Consider the following 20,446-nt stretch of genomic DNA (forward strand, 5'->3'; position numbering starts at 1 on the left):
AAAAACTTTTGGAGCCCCCCAAACATGTATTCTCCCCCTTTATTAGATCGGACAATTTTGATTTTATTCTCAAATTGGGTACATACCATCTGATAAAAATTCTTGAAAAGCATCACACACATCGCTTATATGTTTCAAAAGATAGACCCAAGTAGTGGGAGAATAATCAATAAAGGTAACAGAATAACAATTAAACAAACAAGTTGTGGAAGGCCCCAAACATCTGAATGGACAATATTAAAAAGGAGCATCAGACCTATTACTGCGATAAGTTTAATGGGATTTACAATGTTTTGTGAATTGATAGGATTTACAGTGAAATACATGTGAACCAGGTATTAAGAAAAACAAATGAGACAAACATTTTCTCATAGAAAAAAAGCAGGGTTATCCCAAACATTGATGCCAAAGTATCACATTGTCCACATACTACTCTCATTACTTCTACAAACATACAACTGTGCTTCTTTCAAAAGAGATGGTCGCGGATCAAGAAGGTACAACCCTCTCTCCTCACATCCACTGCCAATAATCCTCTTTGCCACCAGATCCTGAAATAAACAATCATAAGAGAAAAAAAAGTGATACTGCAGTTTGAAGATTTAGTGATATAACTAATAGAGAGGAGGTTAGTAGCAAAGTTTGGAACATGAATAACATAATTAAGGAATATGGATGATGTAACATGTACACTACCCTTCCCAGAGATAGAGGAAAAAGAGCCATTAGCCACCCTAAACTTATATCTACTTGAACAGAGTAGGAATCGAAGCCATAGGATATACCAATCATATGTACGGTAGCACCAGAATCTATTCACCAAGAAAGGGAACCCACAGCTGTAGATGCATGAGGAGTGGAGGCCGAGATATCTGATTCAGCAGAGGTAGCAGAAGATGAGGAATTTCCTAGCTGAACGCTGAACCCTGAACCATAACTGGACGGAATGCAACAATATCCTCTCTAGTGAGAGAACAATCATCAGTATGTGAATCATCTGTAATGGAAGCATTTCCCATGGAGTCTGTATCAGCAACTATCGAGTTAGCTCAGGTTCCCCTTGTCCTGCCACCTCGCGTAATACCCAAAGATGTGTATTAAGGTGGGCTACCATAGAGATCCTGGTAGGTTTCCTTGGTGTCTCTGAATTTGCCAAAATGCTGACATCTGAGTTTGTCCTTATCATCCCCCACAGCCACTACTTCAACCTCTTCTTTGACCACACCAACCCTTCTGTGAGAGGAGTGGGACATTCCCCAAGATTTGTACTCAAATTGGCTCATATTCTAGGTTCAAGTCTCTTAAGAAGGATTAAGATACGTTCATCCTCAAAGGTTTTGTAGACTTTGACCTCATCCTCAGGATTAGACAATTAAAGATCTCTATATTGGTCGTACTCCTCCCAAAGACCAATCATAGTGTTATTGTATTCTGAAATTGGCTTATCACCTTGCTGCATGGTGATGATTTTTGGAGGAAATGATAGACTTTGGCTGAGTCACCTACTCGGTCAAATGTGTTGATAACACTATCCCAATGTCCTTAGCTGTGGCTTTTTTCATCAATCATCTACCTATCTTAGGCTTCATGTAAAATATCAGTCAGGTCATCACAGTTGAGTTCTCTGTCTCCCATCTTTGGTATGTAGAATCACTTGGACTTAACACATTGATTTCTCCAATTATGTATCCCAGCTTTCCACGGCTCCCCAAGGATAATTTGCAGAGTGAGCTCAGTCTAAATAGTTGGTGTTATCCAACTTAACAATAGATATTTGGGTGTTTATGCTCTTTGGAGTAAACACGTTGTGGTTAACATTACCTGTACAACCTGATGATGAGTCTATTGGTCCACTGACTTCAGATATTGTCTATGAGAGCAAAATGGGAGCTGGTTGGATACCCTAACCAGGTGGGGAGTTCACACTCAAGCCAATCTTCTTCCCAACAACAAAATATTTAGTTACAGGTAGCAAATGGTTCCATAAACAAAGAGAACTTGCTATCAGATAAAAATTCCATGTAGAAATGGAAACTACTACACTCTTCAATCTTCAAATATCGTCTCAGCAAATAGACCCGTCTACTAACCAGGACAGCTTTCTCAAAACATGATAACAGCAAATTCTCTATGATTCTTGCGGCAGAACATGTCACGGAAGTTGGAGTTGCAGAGGAATATGGTAAAGCATATTACCAGTTAAAGACAGGTCTTCAAGATGAGACCCTAGGCCCTAGGGCGACCCAACTGAAGAGAGAGAGAGATGAACCGGTTCCAGGGCTGGTGGTACTCTTTTCCGGTGACCATCTTCATTGATTTGCCCTTCGTACTTCCAAACTTCTCTTAAATCTTCTCAAACAATGACCTTTAGGTCTTCACTTTGATTCTTACATGGTATTCTTTTACCTCAAGCCTTTTGTTGCATTAGGGTTCTAGAGAGAGGTAAACAGGATCGACAACCTAATTTAACTCTCAAACCTGTTGACCTGGTGCTCTGATACCAAGTTGAGGTTACTATTGATTGAGTTAAACCAGAGTGAGAGAGGAGTAGAGGAAGAAGGAAAGAGAGAAGAAGAAAAAAGAAGGGAGTTTTGGAGAATAAATTAGAGATTCATTGACCCCTCCCAACTCTATTTTATTTAATCTAAATATTGAAAATACAATTATGCCCTTAAATACAAACATTTGTTCCCATATTACCCATATCACATATATTCCCATTATACCCTCAGCAGTATCCCAACATTCTTATGGTTTCATACTCTTGGATTCTACTTAGACTAGGATTCTTCTGAAAGACTACTAGTGTGAATGGTATTCCCAATCCTAGAGCAACTGGAATTTTTTCCCACACATCCCTGCTATAATGCTTGCAAGCTGAATGATGACATTTATTTAATATAATTTTCAGAGTTGGTGCTCTGGAGAACACTGGATTTTGTATCCGTATGCGGGTTATCTAGGTATGTTCACAAAAATTCCATATATAGTGTTATCAGACCTTCATTACGTCTTAGCTCCAAATGTATTACTCCAGCTCAAACAGCTTGGAGGTTTTTTGATGCAGGGAGAAGGTTCTAGAAAAGAACCTTGAGCCAATTTCTCCCTACATCAATTCTCCCCTTCTTAGTAAAAACTCGACCTCAAGTTTTGGACAAGGAAGGGATCAGCTTAGTGTGATGGAGATCAGACTTCAGCCCATACCAATGTTCTTGCAGTTCTCTGAAGCTTGAAATATAGTCTTGAACGTGTGGTTCACGTTCTTCTAAAAACTTGGGCTGAAAGATAAAGCAAGGTACTAAAACTCGGAACTCGACCCTAACTCGACCCTGGGAAAAACTGAGATCTCGGTCGAGTTGGTGCATTTTTTTTTTCAACTCGAAACCTCAACTCTGTGGGTTTTAGACCTAGTTTGGGTCTGAAACTTGGTATTCAACCTATTTTAGGCCATTTAAGCACAATGGCAATATCAGATTTTGCAAAACAAAGTCCAAATAGGTGTTTTACTTCGGACCTTAAGTTGGTAGGCGACGATGTACTAAAATACCCTACTCTACACATAATTTAGTAATAGAAAGCAAGCAAAACATTCAATTAATAGCTAAACAACTTAAATAAGCATTAGAAATGTTAAAGTGATACATCAAACTATTTAACAATGTTACCAGTTACAACTATCATCACATAAACTGAGTTTGAATCAAGTATTCAGTCCCCAGTAGTGCCACATAGTCTTCCCATGACATAGTGTTGCTGCACTGTTGCATATAGTGCTCCACAACAAGCATATAAGAGTTGAATCCTTCAAATTTGAGATGAATCTTGAAGATGTGTAGCTGAATCCTTCAAATGTGCAGTTGAATTAACTCTCCCGCAGGTTAGAACTTAAAATCCAGAGGTAAAATGAGGCACAACCTTCAAATGGGGAAGAAAATAGCTTTTGGATAGAACTTGATCGAGAAATATTAAGTTCTGGCGAGTTAGATGACTTTTAAAGAAGTAGATGGGTCGAGATCTAGGTCGACCCGAGAAAATTTAATTTGAGAACTCGTATACCAACTCGACTCGACCTCCCAAAAAAACGAGATCTCGGTCGAAATCTCGCATGATCTCGTGAGTTCTCGAACTATAAGATAAAGTCAGTATTTCCCAATTCTGGTTCAATTTCAGTTACAAAGGGAGTAATTACATATTCTTCAAAAACTATTTCACTATTCTTTATCTCTATAGTAGAAAAAGTATTTGTAGAAATCTTCGGATCTGCATCAACAATCTTTGCTTCAATGGAAGTGCTAAACTTATTGATCACGTTCTCATCTACTGATTCAGCTTAGTCTACATGAATCTCTTCAACTTTGTCGACTTGAACTCTTTAACAGAGACATCTTCAGTAGAATCTTCTATCAGTACAATAGAATCTTTTGTCCATGCACTTATCGTTGGTGATGTCTCAATCGCAATTTTCTTATCTTACTCCTGTGTTGATTTTTTCGGTTCTTCCCATAGTTATCAAGGTGACGCCTAGGCGTCCAAGCTCCTTGGGTGCCTAGGCAGGCGCCTTGGTCCGCCTTGTTGGTGTCGCCTTGATTTTGGACCCTCTCCAACGCCTTGGTCGGCTTGCCACCTTGATAACTACGGCTCTTCCTAAACTGTTAGTGTGATTACCTTCGGTGTTAAACCTTTGAGAACAACGGTGTTGTGTAGATGGGGAGGCCTTAGGAAACACACATTGTTAGCACGGTCAATTGAACCTTGCCAATTCTCTTACCAATCTCGACCCACTACAATAATTCTTTTTGAACATGAAAACATTCAACCCCTTGGCCTTAGTCCGTCATTATATGAGGATTGTAAAAATTCGACGAACACTGGACCGTTGGTGCGATGCTTATCTCGCCTGTCTAGGACTACAAATCCACCATGAAATGTGAATAGTGCTGTCTCGTTGCCTTTCATTAACAAATAATATGAAAACATTCAACCCCTTGGCCTTGGTCCGTCATAATATGAGAATTGTTCAAATTCGACGAACACTGGACCCGATGGTGCAATGCTTATCTCGCCTGTCTGGGACTACAAATCCACCACGAATTGTGAGATAGTGTTGTCTCGTTGCCTTTCATCAACAAGTAATATGTCTGTTCTCCCATTGGGTAAAAGGACTTGGGTTTTAAAAATGAATGGAGTTGGATCAAGAGCCATCACTTGATGTGAAGTAGATGATTGACGTTGCTCTATAGCCAACATTTGATCAATCAAAACCGTTAAAGAATCAACAATCTGTTGTGACATAACAGAATTATTCTCACTTCCAGCCATGCTCTGATACCGAGCTGATGCGAACCCAAGAGGGTAAGCAAGCCAAGATCGAATCTGGAAGAGGGTTCTAATCTGAATCTGGTTTGATTGGGTTATGGGTAGGTATGACGAAGGTTGATGGTGATGATAATAGTTGAAGATGAAGATAGATAGGTGGCAGCCTAGAGTCCCACAGCACTTGTATCTCACAAGGGTTTCTCGAGAGAGGATTTTTTTCACAATGTTCTGGATTGCTGTAACAGCAACCCACAATTCTATTATATAGGGAAAAAGGAGGCTTAACAGCCCCTTGGTTACATAAACTTGAATTAAAAGGACCGTTAGAATTCCCAACACCTAGAAACTAAAACCCATACGTAGAAAACAAAACCAAATACATTGAACCCCACCCTCAATAGATAGAAAACATAAACCAAGAAAATTAACTAACTCTTGGAATTCTAAAAGACACACTAAGCGCTGATTTGGGATGATTTCGATTTCATTTTCAAATTGATTTCATAAAAGTCAACAAATAGATTTTTGGTCAAGAAAACGAAATTGTTTTGGTTGCATCAATCTAAAATATTTCAAGAATAAGAAATTCATTTGGTAGTTCAATTTCTGAGAATAAATTCTCTCTTAATTGAATATATTTCTTTGGGAGTATTGCCTGTGATTAGAGAATTCCAGGAAATCAAGTAATAATCCAGTTCGATTATACCAAATCCCTCACCACCATTTGATCAAAGATACGATTTGTAGAACCCAAGGAGCCTAATTTGGCATACATGTTAATCAAAGCATTGGACACAAACACATCAAACTCCAACCCATGCTTGATAGCATACACATGAATCAACTTCCCATAAAAAAATCGTGAGCACAAACGAGAAGAATACTTGAGATAATAACCAAGTCCATCTTCACCCCTTCCCGGCTCATCCTCAACACATCCAATGCCTTTGCAGCCTTCCCAATTTGACAAAATCCAAAAATGATTGCATTCCATGAACCCAAATCTCAAACAAGCTTTTATCAACAAACATATGGGCATCACCCACGAGCCTACATCGAGGTTTAAAATCTCGTTTCGTTTCGGTGTTTCGGTCTGACCGAAATTTCCTAGATGCCAAAATTTTTCATCGAAATATGGTATTTTTTCTGTGGGTATAAAATGCCAAAATGACCAAAATTTCCGAAACAAGATGACCGAAATTTTCGAAATATTGCATTTTTTCAATTCAATGTTGCATTTCATTTCGACTTGACTGAGATTCTTGAAATCTCGATCGAGACGAAACGAGTTTTTGTACTATGGAAACGAGTTTTTGTACTATGGCCTACTTATGAATCAAAGAAGCAGCCACAAAAACATCCGGACCACCCAATTTCAAGACCCAACAATGAATCTTCCTGCCACCACCTAGATCATTACAAGCTTTCAACATGACAGGAAAAGTAAAGGAATCAGGTCGAATGCTCGATGTTTGAACAGCTAGTAGTAAGAATCCAAGGCTTCATGGAAACAACCATTACAAACATAACAAGCGATCATCGAATTCCAGGCAAAGATATTTTTTCTTACGAATTCGTTTGAAGGTGAGGCGAGAGGAGACGATATTGCCGATGTTGGCATATAGGTTGATAAACCTGCTTTAGAAGATGTTCTATGTTAGAGTTTATGTAAGGGTAGTTTGGGCACTAGTCTAGTATCTTATTTTCTTATGTTGTATCTTTCTTGTTTTACCTTATACCTCCCTAGGGAGGTGGTTGTAATTATTATTTCATATTAGTGAATCAAATAGGGAGAGGAATCATCTCTCTCCATCATTCGGTTGCCATCCCTTTCTTTCTTCTTCTCTTCTTATCTTCTCTTCTTACTTCCTATCTTCTCCTCTTATCCATCAAGTTGCTTGTGTTGACACCACACAACAGAATGGGGTGGCTGAAAGGAAAAATCGCCATTTGTTGGAAGTCACTAGGAGTCTCCTATTTGGCATGCATGTTCCCAAGACTTCTTGGTCTGAAGCCCTTCTTACTACTGCCTTTTTAATCAATCGCATGCCCACTAAACTTCTTGTCTCCAAATCCCCTTTAGACTTGTCATCTCCTCAGGCTTCTGCTTTCTCTCTTCTTCCCAAGGTGTTTGGGTATGTCTGCTATGTCCATGTCAATAAATGTGCTAGGACTAAGCTTGACCCCAAGGCATTCAAATGTACTTTCCTTGGACATTCCTCCTCGACTAAGGGGTATAAGTGCTACCATTCCTTTTCCCGAAGGCGACTCCTCTCCAAAGATGTCACCTTCTTTGAAGCTATCCCTTTCTTTCCTCCCACCTTTACCTACTTCTCCATTTCTGTTTGATATTGGGTAACACAAAGAAGGGGCTGTTGTTGATATTGATACTCATTCAGGTGTTGATGCTAGCAATGAAAAAGAATTAGGTGTTGATGCCATAGTACTAAAACTCGTTAAAACTCGGTCGAGATCTCGAGAATTTCGAGTATCTTGATCTGTTCGAAACGAAACATTAGTTCGAAATGAAAAAATACAAAAACTCGGTCGATTTTTCGATCATCTCATGATATCTCGAGACAAAAATTACTTCTCGCGAGATATCGAGATTCCTTTCAAATCTGCTTTATATAAAATACAGAAACTCGTGAGTCTCGGTTGAAATTTCGTCCGAGACTTCACAAGCTCTGCTATTTTGTGTTTTTTGCTCCTTTGTTCTTCATCCTTTCATTTCTCTTTGCTAATTCTTGTCCCGGCCTTCGAATCTTCACCGCATCTACGCCGGAAACACTTGGAGAACACAACATTCAACCTTCTTAGCACACTGTGGGTGACTACACTCATTTCTTCTCCTAAACTATGATGTGGCATTCATTTGTCCTACAGTCAGAGAACAATGCACGTCGGCTCCATCGGACGATGAGGGGGGTCGATCCTGGACGGCGGAGTAATTATTATTAGAATATTTGTAAACATTTGAGTCACTTGATGACTACTTGACTTGTATTGGACTATTGGGGATATTGTCATATTGATATCATCTTGTTAAGTTGTTATTGACTTATTGTACTTAATATTATGACTTAAATTATGAGTCATTCACTTTATGTTTTCAACTTCTAAGTGAATTTACTTGTTTAAATTGTTTATTAATTATTAATTTGTTATGTCCTCTAAAACTTAAAGTCTTAAACAATGTGTTTGTGTAATTATCTAAGTTATACATTAGGATTCGACTGTATAATGCCAATCAATGATGCAAATCCAAAACACCACTTTAGGTGACTATTTTTGCAATTTGAACATTTACATGTGTTTATATAGTCTAAAATAAGGTTTCCATAAAGTTTCAGGCCTTAACTTGGCCTAAAACCAACCGAAATGACCTACCGAAACATAACAGAAAATTGTAATGTTTTGACCAAAATATCCGAAATTTCGAATATTTTGTTATTTCGGTCAGCTTGAAATACCGAAACGAAACGCAACGAGTTTTCGAACATTGGTTGATGCTAGCAATGAAAAAGAGATAGTTGTGCACAAAAGAGGTGAATGCTTGAAGGGACAGAAGACCTGCCAAGAGTCCTCCCTGGATCCACATCCTGAGATACATCCTCCTCAGTCAGGTAACATTCCTTCTCTTCCTTCTGATTTAGACCTTCCTATTGCTGATAGAAAAGGAAAGAGAGCTTGCACTAATCATGTAGCCCAGTTTGTTTCCTATGATGCTCTCTCTCCTACAGGTGTTGCCTTCACTGCTGCCCCCTCTTCTATTTCCATTCCCAAAAATGTCACTAAGGCTATGCTGACCCAAAGTGGAAGCAAGCCATGTCTGAGGAAATGATGGCCCTTGAGAAGAATTGTACTTGGAAATTGGTTGATCTTCCTAGGGGGAGAGTTCTAGATGGATGCAGATGGGTCTAGACAGTCAAGTACCGATCAGATGGTACAGTCGAGAGATACAAGGCCAAGTTAGTGGCCAAAGGATATAGTTAGGTAAATGGGATTGTTTATCAGGAGACATTTTCTCTTGTGGCGAAGCACAACCCAATAAGAGTTCTTTTATCTTTGGCGGTTAATAAATATTGGCCATTGTATCAGTTGGATGTGATGAACGCTTTCCTCCATGGTGATCTAGAGGAGGAAGTGTACATGTAGACTTCCCCTGGCTTCAAGTTTCCCTCAGCTGAAGGGAAAGTGTGCCTGCTCAAGAAGGCACTATATGGTCTCAAACAGTCCCCGAAGGCTTGGTTTGAGAGGTTTAGACAGGCCATTTTGAAGAATGGGTATTCCTAGAGCCAAGCTGAACACACTTTATTTACCCGGCGAGATAATGGTACCATCATAACCCTTATTGTCTATGTTGATGATATTGTAGTGACTGGAGATGACAGGGTTGAGATAGCTAGGCTAAAGACTTACTTGGCTTAACAGTTTGAGATTAAAGATTTGGGTCCCTTAAAGTACTTCTTGGGGATTGAAGTATCAAGGTCTAAGAAGGGAATAAATATATGTCAAAGGAAGTTTGTCCCATACTTGTTGAAAGAGACAGGGATGTTGGGTAGCAAACCAACAAACTCTCTTATTGATCAAAATCATAAGCTAGGAGAAGACTGTGGACCTTCCCTTGTTGATGTAAGGAAATACCAAAGGCTTGTAGGGAAGTTGATTTATTTCTCCTTGACTCGTCCAGATATCACCTATATAGTTGGGGTGGTGAGTCAGTTTATGCAAGCCCCTAAGAGTGGGCACATTTGGATGCTGTATACCGGATACCGGGATACTTGAAGTCCTCTCCAGGAAAATGTCTTCTATATGCCAAGTACAACCATTTGAGAATTGAATGCTATACTGATGGTAATTGGGGTGATTCAGTTTTTGACAGGCGATCTACATCTGGTTATTGTACTTTTGTGGGTGGTAATATGGAACATGGAGGAGTAAAAGCAACCAGTTGTGGCTCGGTCAAGTGTAGAGGCAGAATTTAGAGCTATGGCTCATAGAGTGTGTGAACTTCTATGGCTGAGACGGCTGGTCCAAGAGCTGGGATTTGATACTAAGGCACCTATGAGACTCTATTGTGATAATAAGGCTGCCATCAGTATAGCATATAATCCTGTGCAACATGACAGAACAAAGCACATTGAAGTAGACAAACATTTCTTTTTTTTTGGTAAATAAATATATTACCAAACCCCAAGAGGGGGCTGGGAAGAGAGAACCAAAGAGCCAATGTACAAGATGGAGAAGAAGGAAAGGGAAAAGGGGGGGGGGGTAGACAAACATTTCATCAAGAAGAAGATTGACTCTGGTTACATTTGTACTCCTTTTGTTAAGACAGACGATCAATTAGCTGACATCTTTACCAAGGGGCTCATCCCTCATCAATTTAGTACACCATGTTATGCAAGCTGGGAATGTATGACATTTATTCTCCAGCTTGAGGGGGAGTGTCAGAGTTTATGTAAGGGTAGTTTGAGCACTAGTCTAGTATCTTATTTTCTTATGTTGTATCTTTCTTGTTTTACCTTGTACCTCCCTAGGGAGGTGGTTGTAATTATTATTTCATATTAGTGAATCAAATAGGGGAGATGAATCATCTCTCTGCATCATTCGGTTGCCATCTCTTTCTTTCTTCTTCTCTTCTTACTTCCTATCTTCTCCTCTTATCTCTTGGATTAATCTTTACACCATTTCCAACTTTCTAGGCATTCCCAGAAACCAGAAGAAGCACGTGGAGGCATTTGGCGTGGTGGATTTTGTGTAAGAGAGGAAGAGAGTATTGAAATTGAAGTCTTTGGTCTTGTTCTTGAGCCCATTATCTGGCGAAGATTGCAGAGATGTGACTGCTGCTGCATAGGAATGGACAAGAAGGTTCATGAAGCATGAAGATGGTCTTGGGGCTCTTTTTGTGTTAGGTTATGGACGATGGAGAAGAACAAGATAACAGCTTTTTTTGTGTTTTTGTTTCATAAGGTCGAAATTACCACTTTACCCATCAAAAGAGCATTTGTTTAACATGTGCTTATTAAAGATCAGCGCAAAATAGCATGAATGCAATTTCAATTTTGAAATTGAAAGAACTTCTCACCTATTTCAGAATTTCTCTTTCATTTGATGTCTGTTTTACTGAAACAAGGTGTAAAAATCAAACCAAACAATTTCAAAAATCGAAATCACCCCATGAAATTGAAATAGAAATCATCCCAAAACAGCCCTAAGAATACCAAAAGTCTTCTCCAGCAGCTTTTCCAAAATAATAGATACGAGTGGACCAAAAAAAGAACCATATAAAATAAACTCAGCAGGCCAGGTCCTGGCCAGCCTATCCACAGGGTCTGGGCTTGGCTTGGTGCTGGTCCTGGACCAACATGTGGACCAGGTTCTAGAAAAGAACCCTTGTGACCCAATTTCTCCCTGCATCATTTTGGATCTCTCAACTTGTTAAAAAGGAGTTGTTGAATGTTCTAGAAAATCTTCTACTATTGTTTCTTTTGTATGTCCTTGCACTCCTTTCTCTCCCCCCCCCCCCCCCTCCCACAACTTTCAATTCTAACTTGTTACTCATTTTACTCTTACCATCAAGGATCAACTATCCCAAATCGATAAGATCCCCTTGAGGTTTTTCTTCTTTATAGGCTTTTCCCGTTTCTGAATCTAGATTTTTATAAGTTTCTGGGTGATAATCAAATTATGTTTTTTGAAACTTCATTAAATATAAACAACAATTACTGTTGGTACATGTTGTTAGAATTCTAGTATTTCCGGAAGGTGATATTTCAGTAAATATTACTTGAGAAGTGAGGACTCGCTTTTCATTGCCGTCTTCCAACTATTTGCTTCCTTAATTCTTGTAATTGTACACTTTCTTGTTTTCTTAATTGATTTACTGAGCAACCTAGGGCTCTTTCCTCCTGTTTCAGTGAATGTACCTTAGATCCCACTCTACCTTGCCCTTTTGTTTTTTTAATATTTTATTGAAGTCATTCTTTTCCTTGTTTGCAGCTATGAAGTTCTTCTGACTCTAGACAAGGAAGCATACAAGGCTAATGGCCCCATATACTATTATGTGTTTAATATCCTCCTATTTTGTTTGCTCGTTCTTCACATTTATTGGTGGATGTTGATCTATCGAATGCTTGTAAAACAAATCCAAGCGAGAGGCCGGGTTAGTGAAGATGTTCGATCTGGTATGTAGCTCAAACTCAACAGATCATTTAGTAAGGTTCAGAAACACATGAATGCACTTGAACAGAAAAACTGTTCATTTTTTTTTATTTATTTCGGATGGGTACAAAAAAAGGCATGTGTTTAATGTTGGAAATTGTTGGGCAAATTATGTTAGATATTTGTGTGAAGAGGCTGTCAGGCCTGTCTGCTGCTGAGACGACAGCCCATTGTGTATATATTTATCAGGATATCCCCCTTGTCGTGCAGCAATACATCCATATAAACTATGTCATGTGGCAAAAAGAGCCACTTTTCCAAGCTAGTCTATGCCTAAGATTCCAGTCAGGATCCATACTGAAAGGTTTGGCTAAAGGCCCTTCCTATACTAAGAAAATTAAACACATTCTGGGGTAATTACTCATGGAGCAGTACTATAGTGAAAAGGTGGGCAAAAAGATTGCGAGGGAACTGTATATGTCACTTAACTGGAGATTCCTCTTACTATGGATATTCTGGATCAGCCACATCAGCCCCTATAATGTGTCTGAAAACATGTCTTCTGCAAGCTACAAAGCCCCCGGCATCATCAAAGAAACTTTTGGTCCTAAATAAGGTGATTACTAGAAGGAACGTACAATTGTATTAAATGAATTTCTGTCGTCTATTCAAAGAAGAAAACATGTATGTGTAGAAAAATTTTAAGCTATAATAAACCTACTTTGTGTGACATGGCCAGTTGCCCTGGATCTATTGAATTCTAAGGATATATAAACAAGAAAAGCAGCGGAATCTTGAATTTGGGTGTCATTATGTGAAAGCATTGATCCTTTAAAGATTATGATGGTTCTGCTAAAATGAATAGACTGCTAATTCTATCAAGTTGATCCATTCAATGGAGTTTAAGTAAAACTTCAGTAATTGGTTAATCATCTTACACAAACTTTTTTTTTTTGGTAAAACATCTTACACAAACATGAGAGTGAATTTTGCATGGGACAAGGTGTGATCCTTGGGTATGAGAGTGAATTTGAAATAGGACAAGGTATGATCCTTGGGTATGATATTTGATGCATTTGCCATTAGGGGAATACACTGGGTTATAGACCTCACCTGTTTAAAAGACTACAGGGTTGGGGACTTGGGGTTTAACCTAATGAATTTGTGTTTACCTGTTGATCAATGTTCAATACGTCGGCATGGTAATATTGTCATCCCATCTTGGGTTGTCTGATCTTGCAGTACTTTTTCTTGTGCAGATTCTGAAGGTGAAGATGAGCATGAAGATTGATCTTCATTCAATATTGACAAACTACACGTGTGCCACAGGTGCTAAAGAAATTATTTTTGCATCTTCATGATATTTTTATTTATTTTTTGGTTCAGCAGCATCTCTCTTAATTAAGGCAAAGAGTTCACTGTTCATTCTTTTGCAGATAATTATCCATTTTTTGCATCGCAATAGTGAGTTTGGTTTATTAAAAAATCCTTGCGATGAAAGAAGCCCTTCACATTTGAAGTGAGTGATCTAATAGAGCAAGCTATGGAGTGAGTTAGGGTGGAAGTTAACCATTGTGAGATTATTCATTGTTGGAATCATGGACCACTCCATTTACCACCAGTTCTCATTGCTGGGTAACAAATAACTAATTGTAAAGAAGTTCTAAGGCTTGATGCTGTGATATTTTCCTAAATTATTTTCAAGCCAAGCCCAACGGTGTATCTTTTGTTCCTGTTCAATCCTTTTTTGTATCTGAAACATCTTGGGAAAATCTTGATGTAGTAAGATTAGTCTTAGTATGGACATTTTTTTTTTATTTTTTTTTATATGGAATTGGAGAGCTTTAATAGGGGGGGATAGGGGGATGGGGATAGGCCTCAAGGTGGTTTGAACTCATGACCTCTTATTTGAGGAGTTGGTTTTTTGCCAACTGGGCTGACCCCTTGGGGAGTATGGACAGATTTTACTCTGGGAGCTGTTCCAAGTGTTCTGTTACATTATGATTCAAGGAAATCAAAATTATTCCCACATACTCCATTTTTGGTTTCTATGTTAGGACTACTGCAACATTGTCAAATATTAATCCTTGTTTTATGTACCATTTCTTACATCTAGTCATTATCTTTGCCTGGATTTAGTGTTTTCATTGTTTATGTTTGTCTACATGCTTAGAAAACATATTTATTGATTGCAGGCTACAGAAAAAGTGATGATTATCAACTTTTGCTTTATAAATATACCCTTTGTAGTAGTTGCATCCATCCCATTAATAAACCCCATTGCTGTGTAGTTGAATCACTTTTCCATTTCTCGTTTAGTTGTTAGGGAAGTAAAGGGATAAGTGAATTTTTTTATTTTTGTAATCACTACCCCACATGATGGTATATAATCATGATTACAAAATTTTCTTTTTCTTTTCAGAAGTGACACTTCTCTTCACTGGCAACCAAATGGAGCATCTTTACAGTTTGATTCAAGGAAATCAAAATCATTCCGATGTATTCCATTTTTGTTTCTACATTAGGACAACCACAATATTGTCAAATATCACAATCCTTGTTTTGCATAGTCATATCTAGGCTTGGATTTAATGTTTTTGTTGTTTTATGTTTATCTAGCTGCCTAGAAAGCATATTTATTCATTGTTAGGCTCCATAAAAACGATTGTAATCTTAATTAAAAAGTATAATGGTTATCAACTTTTGCTTTATACATATATCTTTGTAAACATCTTAATTGTCATCATCTAAGGCCTTATTAATGTATTGGAAATCAATTCTATTTAAGAAACATGAATTTCTAATTAAACGAGGGAAGTAACCTAATACATCGTGGGTCATAGGGTTGGTATGGTGCCACCAAATATAAAATGTGGCTTACCTAAACAATCCACCGTCTCATTTAATGGTCAGATTTACCTCATGACCAGCCCGAGTGGGAAAGAAAAGGGACCATGTTGTAAGAAACCATTGGTATGCGGCTGGATCTCGTTTCCCTCGGGATCTATTAGATTGCAAAGGAAATAACAGGAAGGGAAGTGAAATCAATTTTTGTAATCATTACCTCATATGATGGTGTAACTAATTCCAAAATAGGGTTGCAAGTTTGGCCCTGTTGGTCCGAACAAGGTATGGGCTGAGATATTTGGCCCTGAGGGCGGGGCAGGGCTGGAAATTTCTGGCCTCAACTCAGGATCGGGTAGTTCTAGGGTTGAGGCCTTGGGCTAAGCCTAGCCCGGCCCAGCCTGACCTTGTTTCAAGTTATACTATAAAATATATATAGTTATACTATAAAATATATATTGATATAATATATATATTATAAACTTTAAGAATTCCTTCTACCCAAAAAAAAAAAAAAAAAACTTTTAAGAATTCCAAATTCTATTTGTAAAGTTCACTTGAAGGTAAAATTACGAGCCACAAGTACTCAAAACTAGGTTTAGATTCCTCTCCTCCCATTATCTTCAGATGACAAGAGGCCGATTGTAGCACCACGATGTGGAAGTTTATAATTTCCAAATTCTATTCATAAAGATCACTTGAAGATGCAATTAAATATATATATCATATTTTGGTATATAATATATTATATAAGAAGATAATAAGTGATATCATACATTTTATTATAGTATTATTTTACATAAAATTGATAATTCTCTCCCCGGACTATCCAACCCATGCATTTCCTTCTCCCTCCCCATGATCAGGGCCAATCAGGGTCAACCCGGCCCGATCCTGAGGGTGGGTCAGGGTTGGATTTTTCAGGCCTGGCCCAACCCAACCCTATTGCAGCCCTACTCCAAAACATACCAAATTTGTTTATTAAATTTCACTTTACCTAGCAATCAAATTCCTTTGATTTTAACATCAAAAAATATATGGAGAAATGTTCTCTGTGGGGGACTGTACCCCTTGTGCCCAAACACATGCAGGTGAAATGACTCCCTATGAAAGACGGTAATGACCGCCCTGTTGATGCGGAAATTATGAACTTCCAAATCGTGGTGCTATAATAGACCTCTTGTCATTTGAAGATGATGGGAGGAGAGGAATCTAAACCTAGTTTTGAGTAATTGTGGCTCGTAATTTCACCTTCAAGTGAACTTTACAAATAGAATTTGGAATTTGTAAAAGGTTTACAAATCTTGGTGCCATTCTGAAAAATAGAACATTGAGGATCTTTCTTCAATATAGGGTTGTTGATCATCTTCCACTGCTGTCCAAATATATTCTCCTACACTGAGAATTCCCTTGTGAAGCACTTGTTCAACTTTCTATACTGATGTTGTTCCTTAAAATAGATAAGGTTGATCTCTTAGAGAGCAACTTTCCAAATTCAAAATAGAAAAATTGATAATCTCCAACTTCTCCTTAGATGTCCCAATCTGTGGGACTGTTCTAGAATCTTCTTAAATGCTGAGTCATAGTGGGCTAAAACATCGTTGATGATGTGGCATGTAGGAACCGAGTTTGAAGTTTGGTCTTGGGCTTGGTTGGGCTGCTGATGTGGCCTTGCCGAGCTGATGGGGTGTGTGGGCTTGGCCTTGTTGATGGGCTGGTGCAAGTGCTTCATTAATCTTACATGGGTTAGTCCATCATTTTCATTGTGTTGATGGATATTGACTCATTGCAATTTAGGGTGCAGGTCTGGGCTTGCATCAGTTCTAGAATTGAATGGTGAAATAGAAATTTTGTGGTTGACACCATTTAGTTGGGATAAGGTCATAAAGCTTGGTTCAATCTGAGTTTAGTGGCGACTTAGTTCAAGAGGGATTGAATGAGTAGCCTGTTTTGAATTGTGGATCTTAAAATGATGGAACGATCATATAATGATAGGAACCCGCTCAGGGGAAGGGAAGATTGAATATAAAATGCTAGCTTCGAGGGCAACAACCTCCTAGAAGAAGAAGACGAAGAGAAGAGATTTGATATATTCCTTATCCTATACCATTGTTCCCTTACATTATACAAAGACTATTTCTAACAAATTTACCAAGCTACCCTAACAAACTAATAGAATACTACAAGGTTTGCCACATCAGCCTATCATAGCCTATGATCGTATCATTGCCATCCCCTTCGCATAGAACCTTGTCCTCAAGGTTCTACTGAGAACGGATATCCACCAGTGTCAAAACACCAACGTATCCTAACCATTCGTACAACTTTATTGGAGTGGCATACCACATGCTTCCAGATCATATCCCTCGAAGAGCCTTTTTAGCTAAGATTCTCAACTTCATAGAGTTGTCCTGTACGGCCAAGAAGATCCACCATGCGCGCGTAGTGCTTGACCTCTGGTGCAATTCTTCATCCAGCAACTCGGTGACTAGCGTTGGTGATGGAGCGAGAAGTAGGGATGATCGTGTCGCTGGCGGAAATGGCGGAGGAAACGATCGTTGAACCTCCGAGAGCTTGGTTTCTTGGAGGCGACCTAATGGATTCCCAGATCGAAGTTGTGGAGGAATGAGCTTTGCTGCCACAATCGCTGAAGTAACCGGATTCTAGTCCATAATGGCAGGGATCGAAGTCATGGAGCTGTCAAATTCAACCATCTCGGTCCTGGAATCTCCCTTGCTCTATGGATGCTCCAAATGGTGCAAAGCAAGATTCAAGATCTACTGTTGTGCTGAAATTGTCGATGCCGGTTGATGCTTGCACCACAGATGCTCCAGACAGTGCAAAATAAGAATCAAGATCAACACTATAGATCTTTTGTTGCTCTTTGTAAATTTCGTCTTCATGTGCCAATGAGTGTAAAAGGAGCACCAACCTGTTGTATTCAATGAAGAGACCCATTGGAAGCAATCCACTGGAATCATCATGTTGCCCCATTAAAGTGTCGGTTGGATCTTGCTCCATGGTTGCATTGTCGAAGATCTGGTTTCCATGATCGACGACGACATCGTTTCCAGATTTCTGCTGATCTGGAATCTGGTCCATGATGGCAGGGATTGAAGAAGGAAGCGGCTCGGATACCGGCGAGGAAGTGATTGTGGTGCCAGATTGGTTCCAGCCAGGCGTCGGAGGGTCATTGATGGCTGAGTAAGCAGGGAAGAGGTGGGAAAGCTTAGCATCAATGGATTCAAGGAGCAAGCGGAGCTTGAACAGAGACTGCTGCTGGTGGTAGGAAGAGGCAGGAAAGCTTAGCATCAATGGATTTGAGGAGCAAGCAGAACTCGGATAGAGACTACTGCTGGTGGTAGCGAGTTCCCTTAGCCATGGCGGTGGAGGAAGCTCTCAACGAAAGCACCTATGATAGGAACCCGCTTAGGGGAAGGGAAGAACGAAGATAAAATGCTAGCTTCGAGGGCAACAACCTCCTAGAAGAAGAAGACGAAGAGAAGAGATTTGATATATTCCTTATTCTATACGACTGTTCCCTTACATTATATAAAATCTATTTCTAACAAATTTACCCTACCCTAACAAACTAACAGAACACTACAAGGTTTGTCACATCAGCCTACGATAGCCTATGATCGTATCACATAACCACTTTCGGATATTATAGTGGTGGAGGAGAACATTTGATCTACTTCAACTTGTACATCTCTTCTCTTTGCAAAGCGGTCTTTAACACGAGCCTAGTTTCTGCATAAGTCTTCCTGGAAGCATACCTTAGTGTCTTTTCAAACTTCCTTGTTTTTCTCTTCTCTTTGCATCTAAGGATCCTATCTTCTTTGTCCATTAATGGAGCAAACTAAGATGACATTGGTAGTGAGGTGCTGGAGAAGAGGTGGTGTTTGATATATCATTCATTGTAACCTCTGGTACAACGCTGACATCCATGGATGACAATGAGCCCTGATTGAAATCACAAAAGAACTACCCAAAACAACTTAAAAATAGCGGACAAACCATTAATTAGTTTATAGGGGGAAAATGAAAAGAAAAGTAAAGTAAAGCTCAAGATACAAACACAAGTCTCTCTCTCTCTCTCGCGCTCCATCTATTTGCTGTGCGTGGGAAAACAAACTCACGCTGTGATTGATTTAAGCAACATAACTAAAGGCAGCTTTGGATGCCTCATACTCCATCTCCAGCTGAAGATTTTGTTGTTTCTGCTGATACTTTGATGGCAAACATTGAATAGGGCAAATAAGCACAACATTGTCACTCTCACTACTATTCTTGAGCTGAACACTATAGTGATGTTTCTGGCTGTAGTGATCATTGTACTACTGGTTCTCAGTTGAAGAATTGTAACCTACAAGATCCAAATACTCTGCTTCAAGAATTTACGTGGTTCGACAAAACCTGCCTACATCCACGGAGAGATCCTCTGTTCTTTACTAAGAGAAAAATAAAGTACAAGAGTGGCTTAAGTTTAATTCCAAAACCAACCTAAATCCCTTGTACACCTTTTCTCAGTTAACCCAAAAACAATCCATTCTCTCACCCCTCACATCTTGCATATCCCTTGCTTATCCCTATCTCTCTCTCTACCTATTTTGAGCCCCCCTTAAAATATATAAAGATAAAAAGCTTAGTATACAAGCATTATTCTCTTGCATTCCACTTAATCCAGCTTGACCATCAAGCTACTCATGTGAGTCCCAATACAATAAATGCGAGCCAAAACCCAACACACTAGTCAACCTTTCCACCGAATAAGAACCCATTATTGTTCTGCTTCTTCTTGTTGTTGTTATTATTCTTAGCAGGGTTAAGCTGATAGGAATTCATACGAATGCAATAGGACATAAAGATCAATAGGCATACGATGATCTAACAACGAGCACCGATTTTGGCATACCTGGATCCATGGTCAAAGAACAATGTCTGCATAAATATCGTCGCTCCACTGCAATCACTGCCAGTCTTGTCTACCCTCTTCTCCACTCCCTTTAGGTTTTAGATTTCGTACGATTAATAGGCCAATGCCAACTATTTGTAGAGTGAGGGTAGGGACCAACCCTGCAAAAGGAATGTAGAATTTCCTTTTTCATTAAAGGAT

At 39.1% G+C, this 20,446-nt stretch overlaps 1 protein-coding gene and 1 pseudogene across 3 annotated transcripts in view; one reads left to right on the forward strand and one right to left on the reverse strand.

Moving 5' to 3' along the window:
- Positions 1-14,199, forward strand: part of LOC122665077 (ceramide synthase 1 LOH3-like) — a 36,191-nt gene extending 21,992 nt beyond the window's left edge. For 2 of the 3 annotated variants that reach the window (XM_043861139.1, XM_043861137.1), the window contains 3 exons: positions 12,322-12,506; positions 13,743-13,801; positions 13,920-14,199. In XM_043861139.1, the coding sequence (XP_043717074.1) occupies positions 12,322-12,506; positions 13,743-13,774 (217 nt within the window). In that variant the 3' untranslated portion in view covers positions 13,775-13,801; positions 13,920-14,199. Of the gene's footprint in view, positions 1-12,321; positions 12,507-13,742; positions 13,813-13,919 lie in introns of all 3 variants that reach the window. The other variant, XM_043861138.1, reaches the window with a different exon arrangement.
- Positions 14,200-18,962: 4,763 nt separating this feature from the next.
- Positions 18,963-20,175, reverse strand: LOC122665632 (annotated as a pseudogene).
- Between the last annotated feature and the right edge of the window lie 271 nt (positions 20,176-20,446).

Source organism: Telopea speciosissima, chromosome 6, assembly GCF_018873765.1.
Source record: "Telopea speciosissima isolate NSW1024214 ecotype Mountain lineage chromosome 6, Tspe_v1, whole genome shotgun sequence".
NCBI lineage: Eukaryota > Viridiplantae > Streptophyta > Magnoliopsida > Proteales > Proteaceae > Telopea > Telopea speciosissima.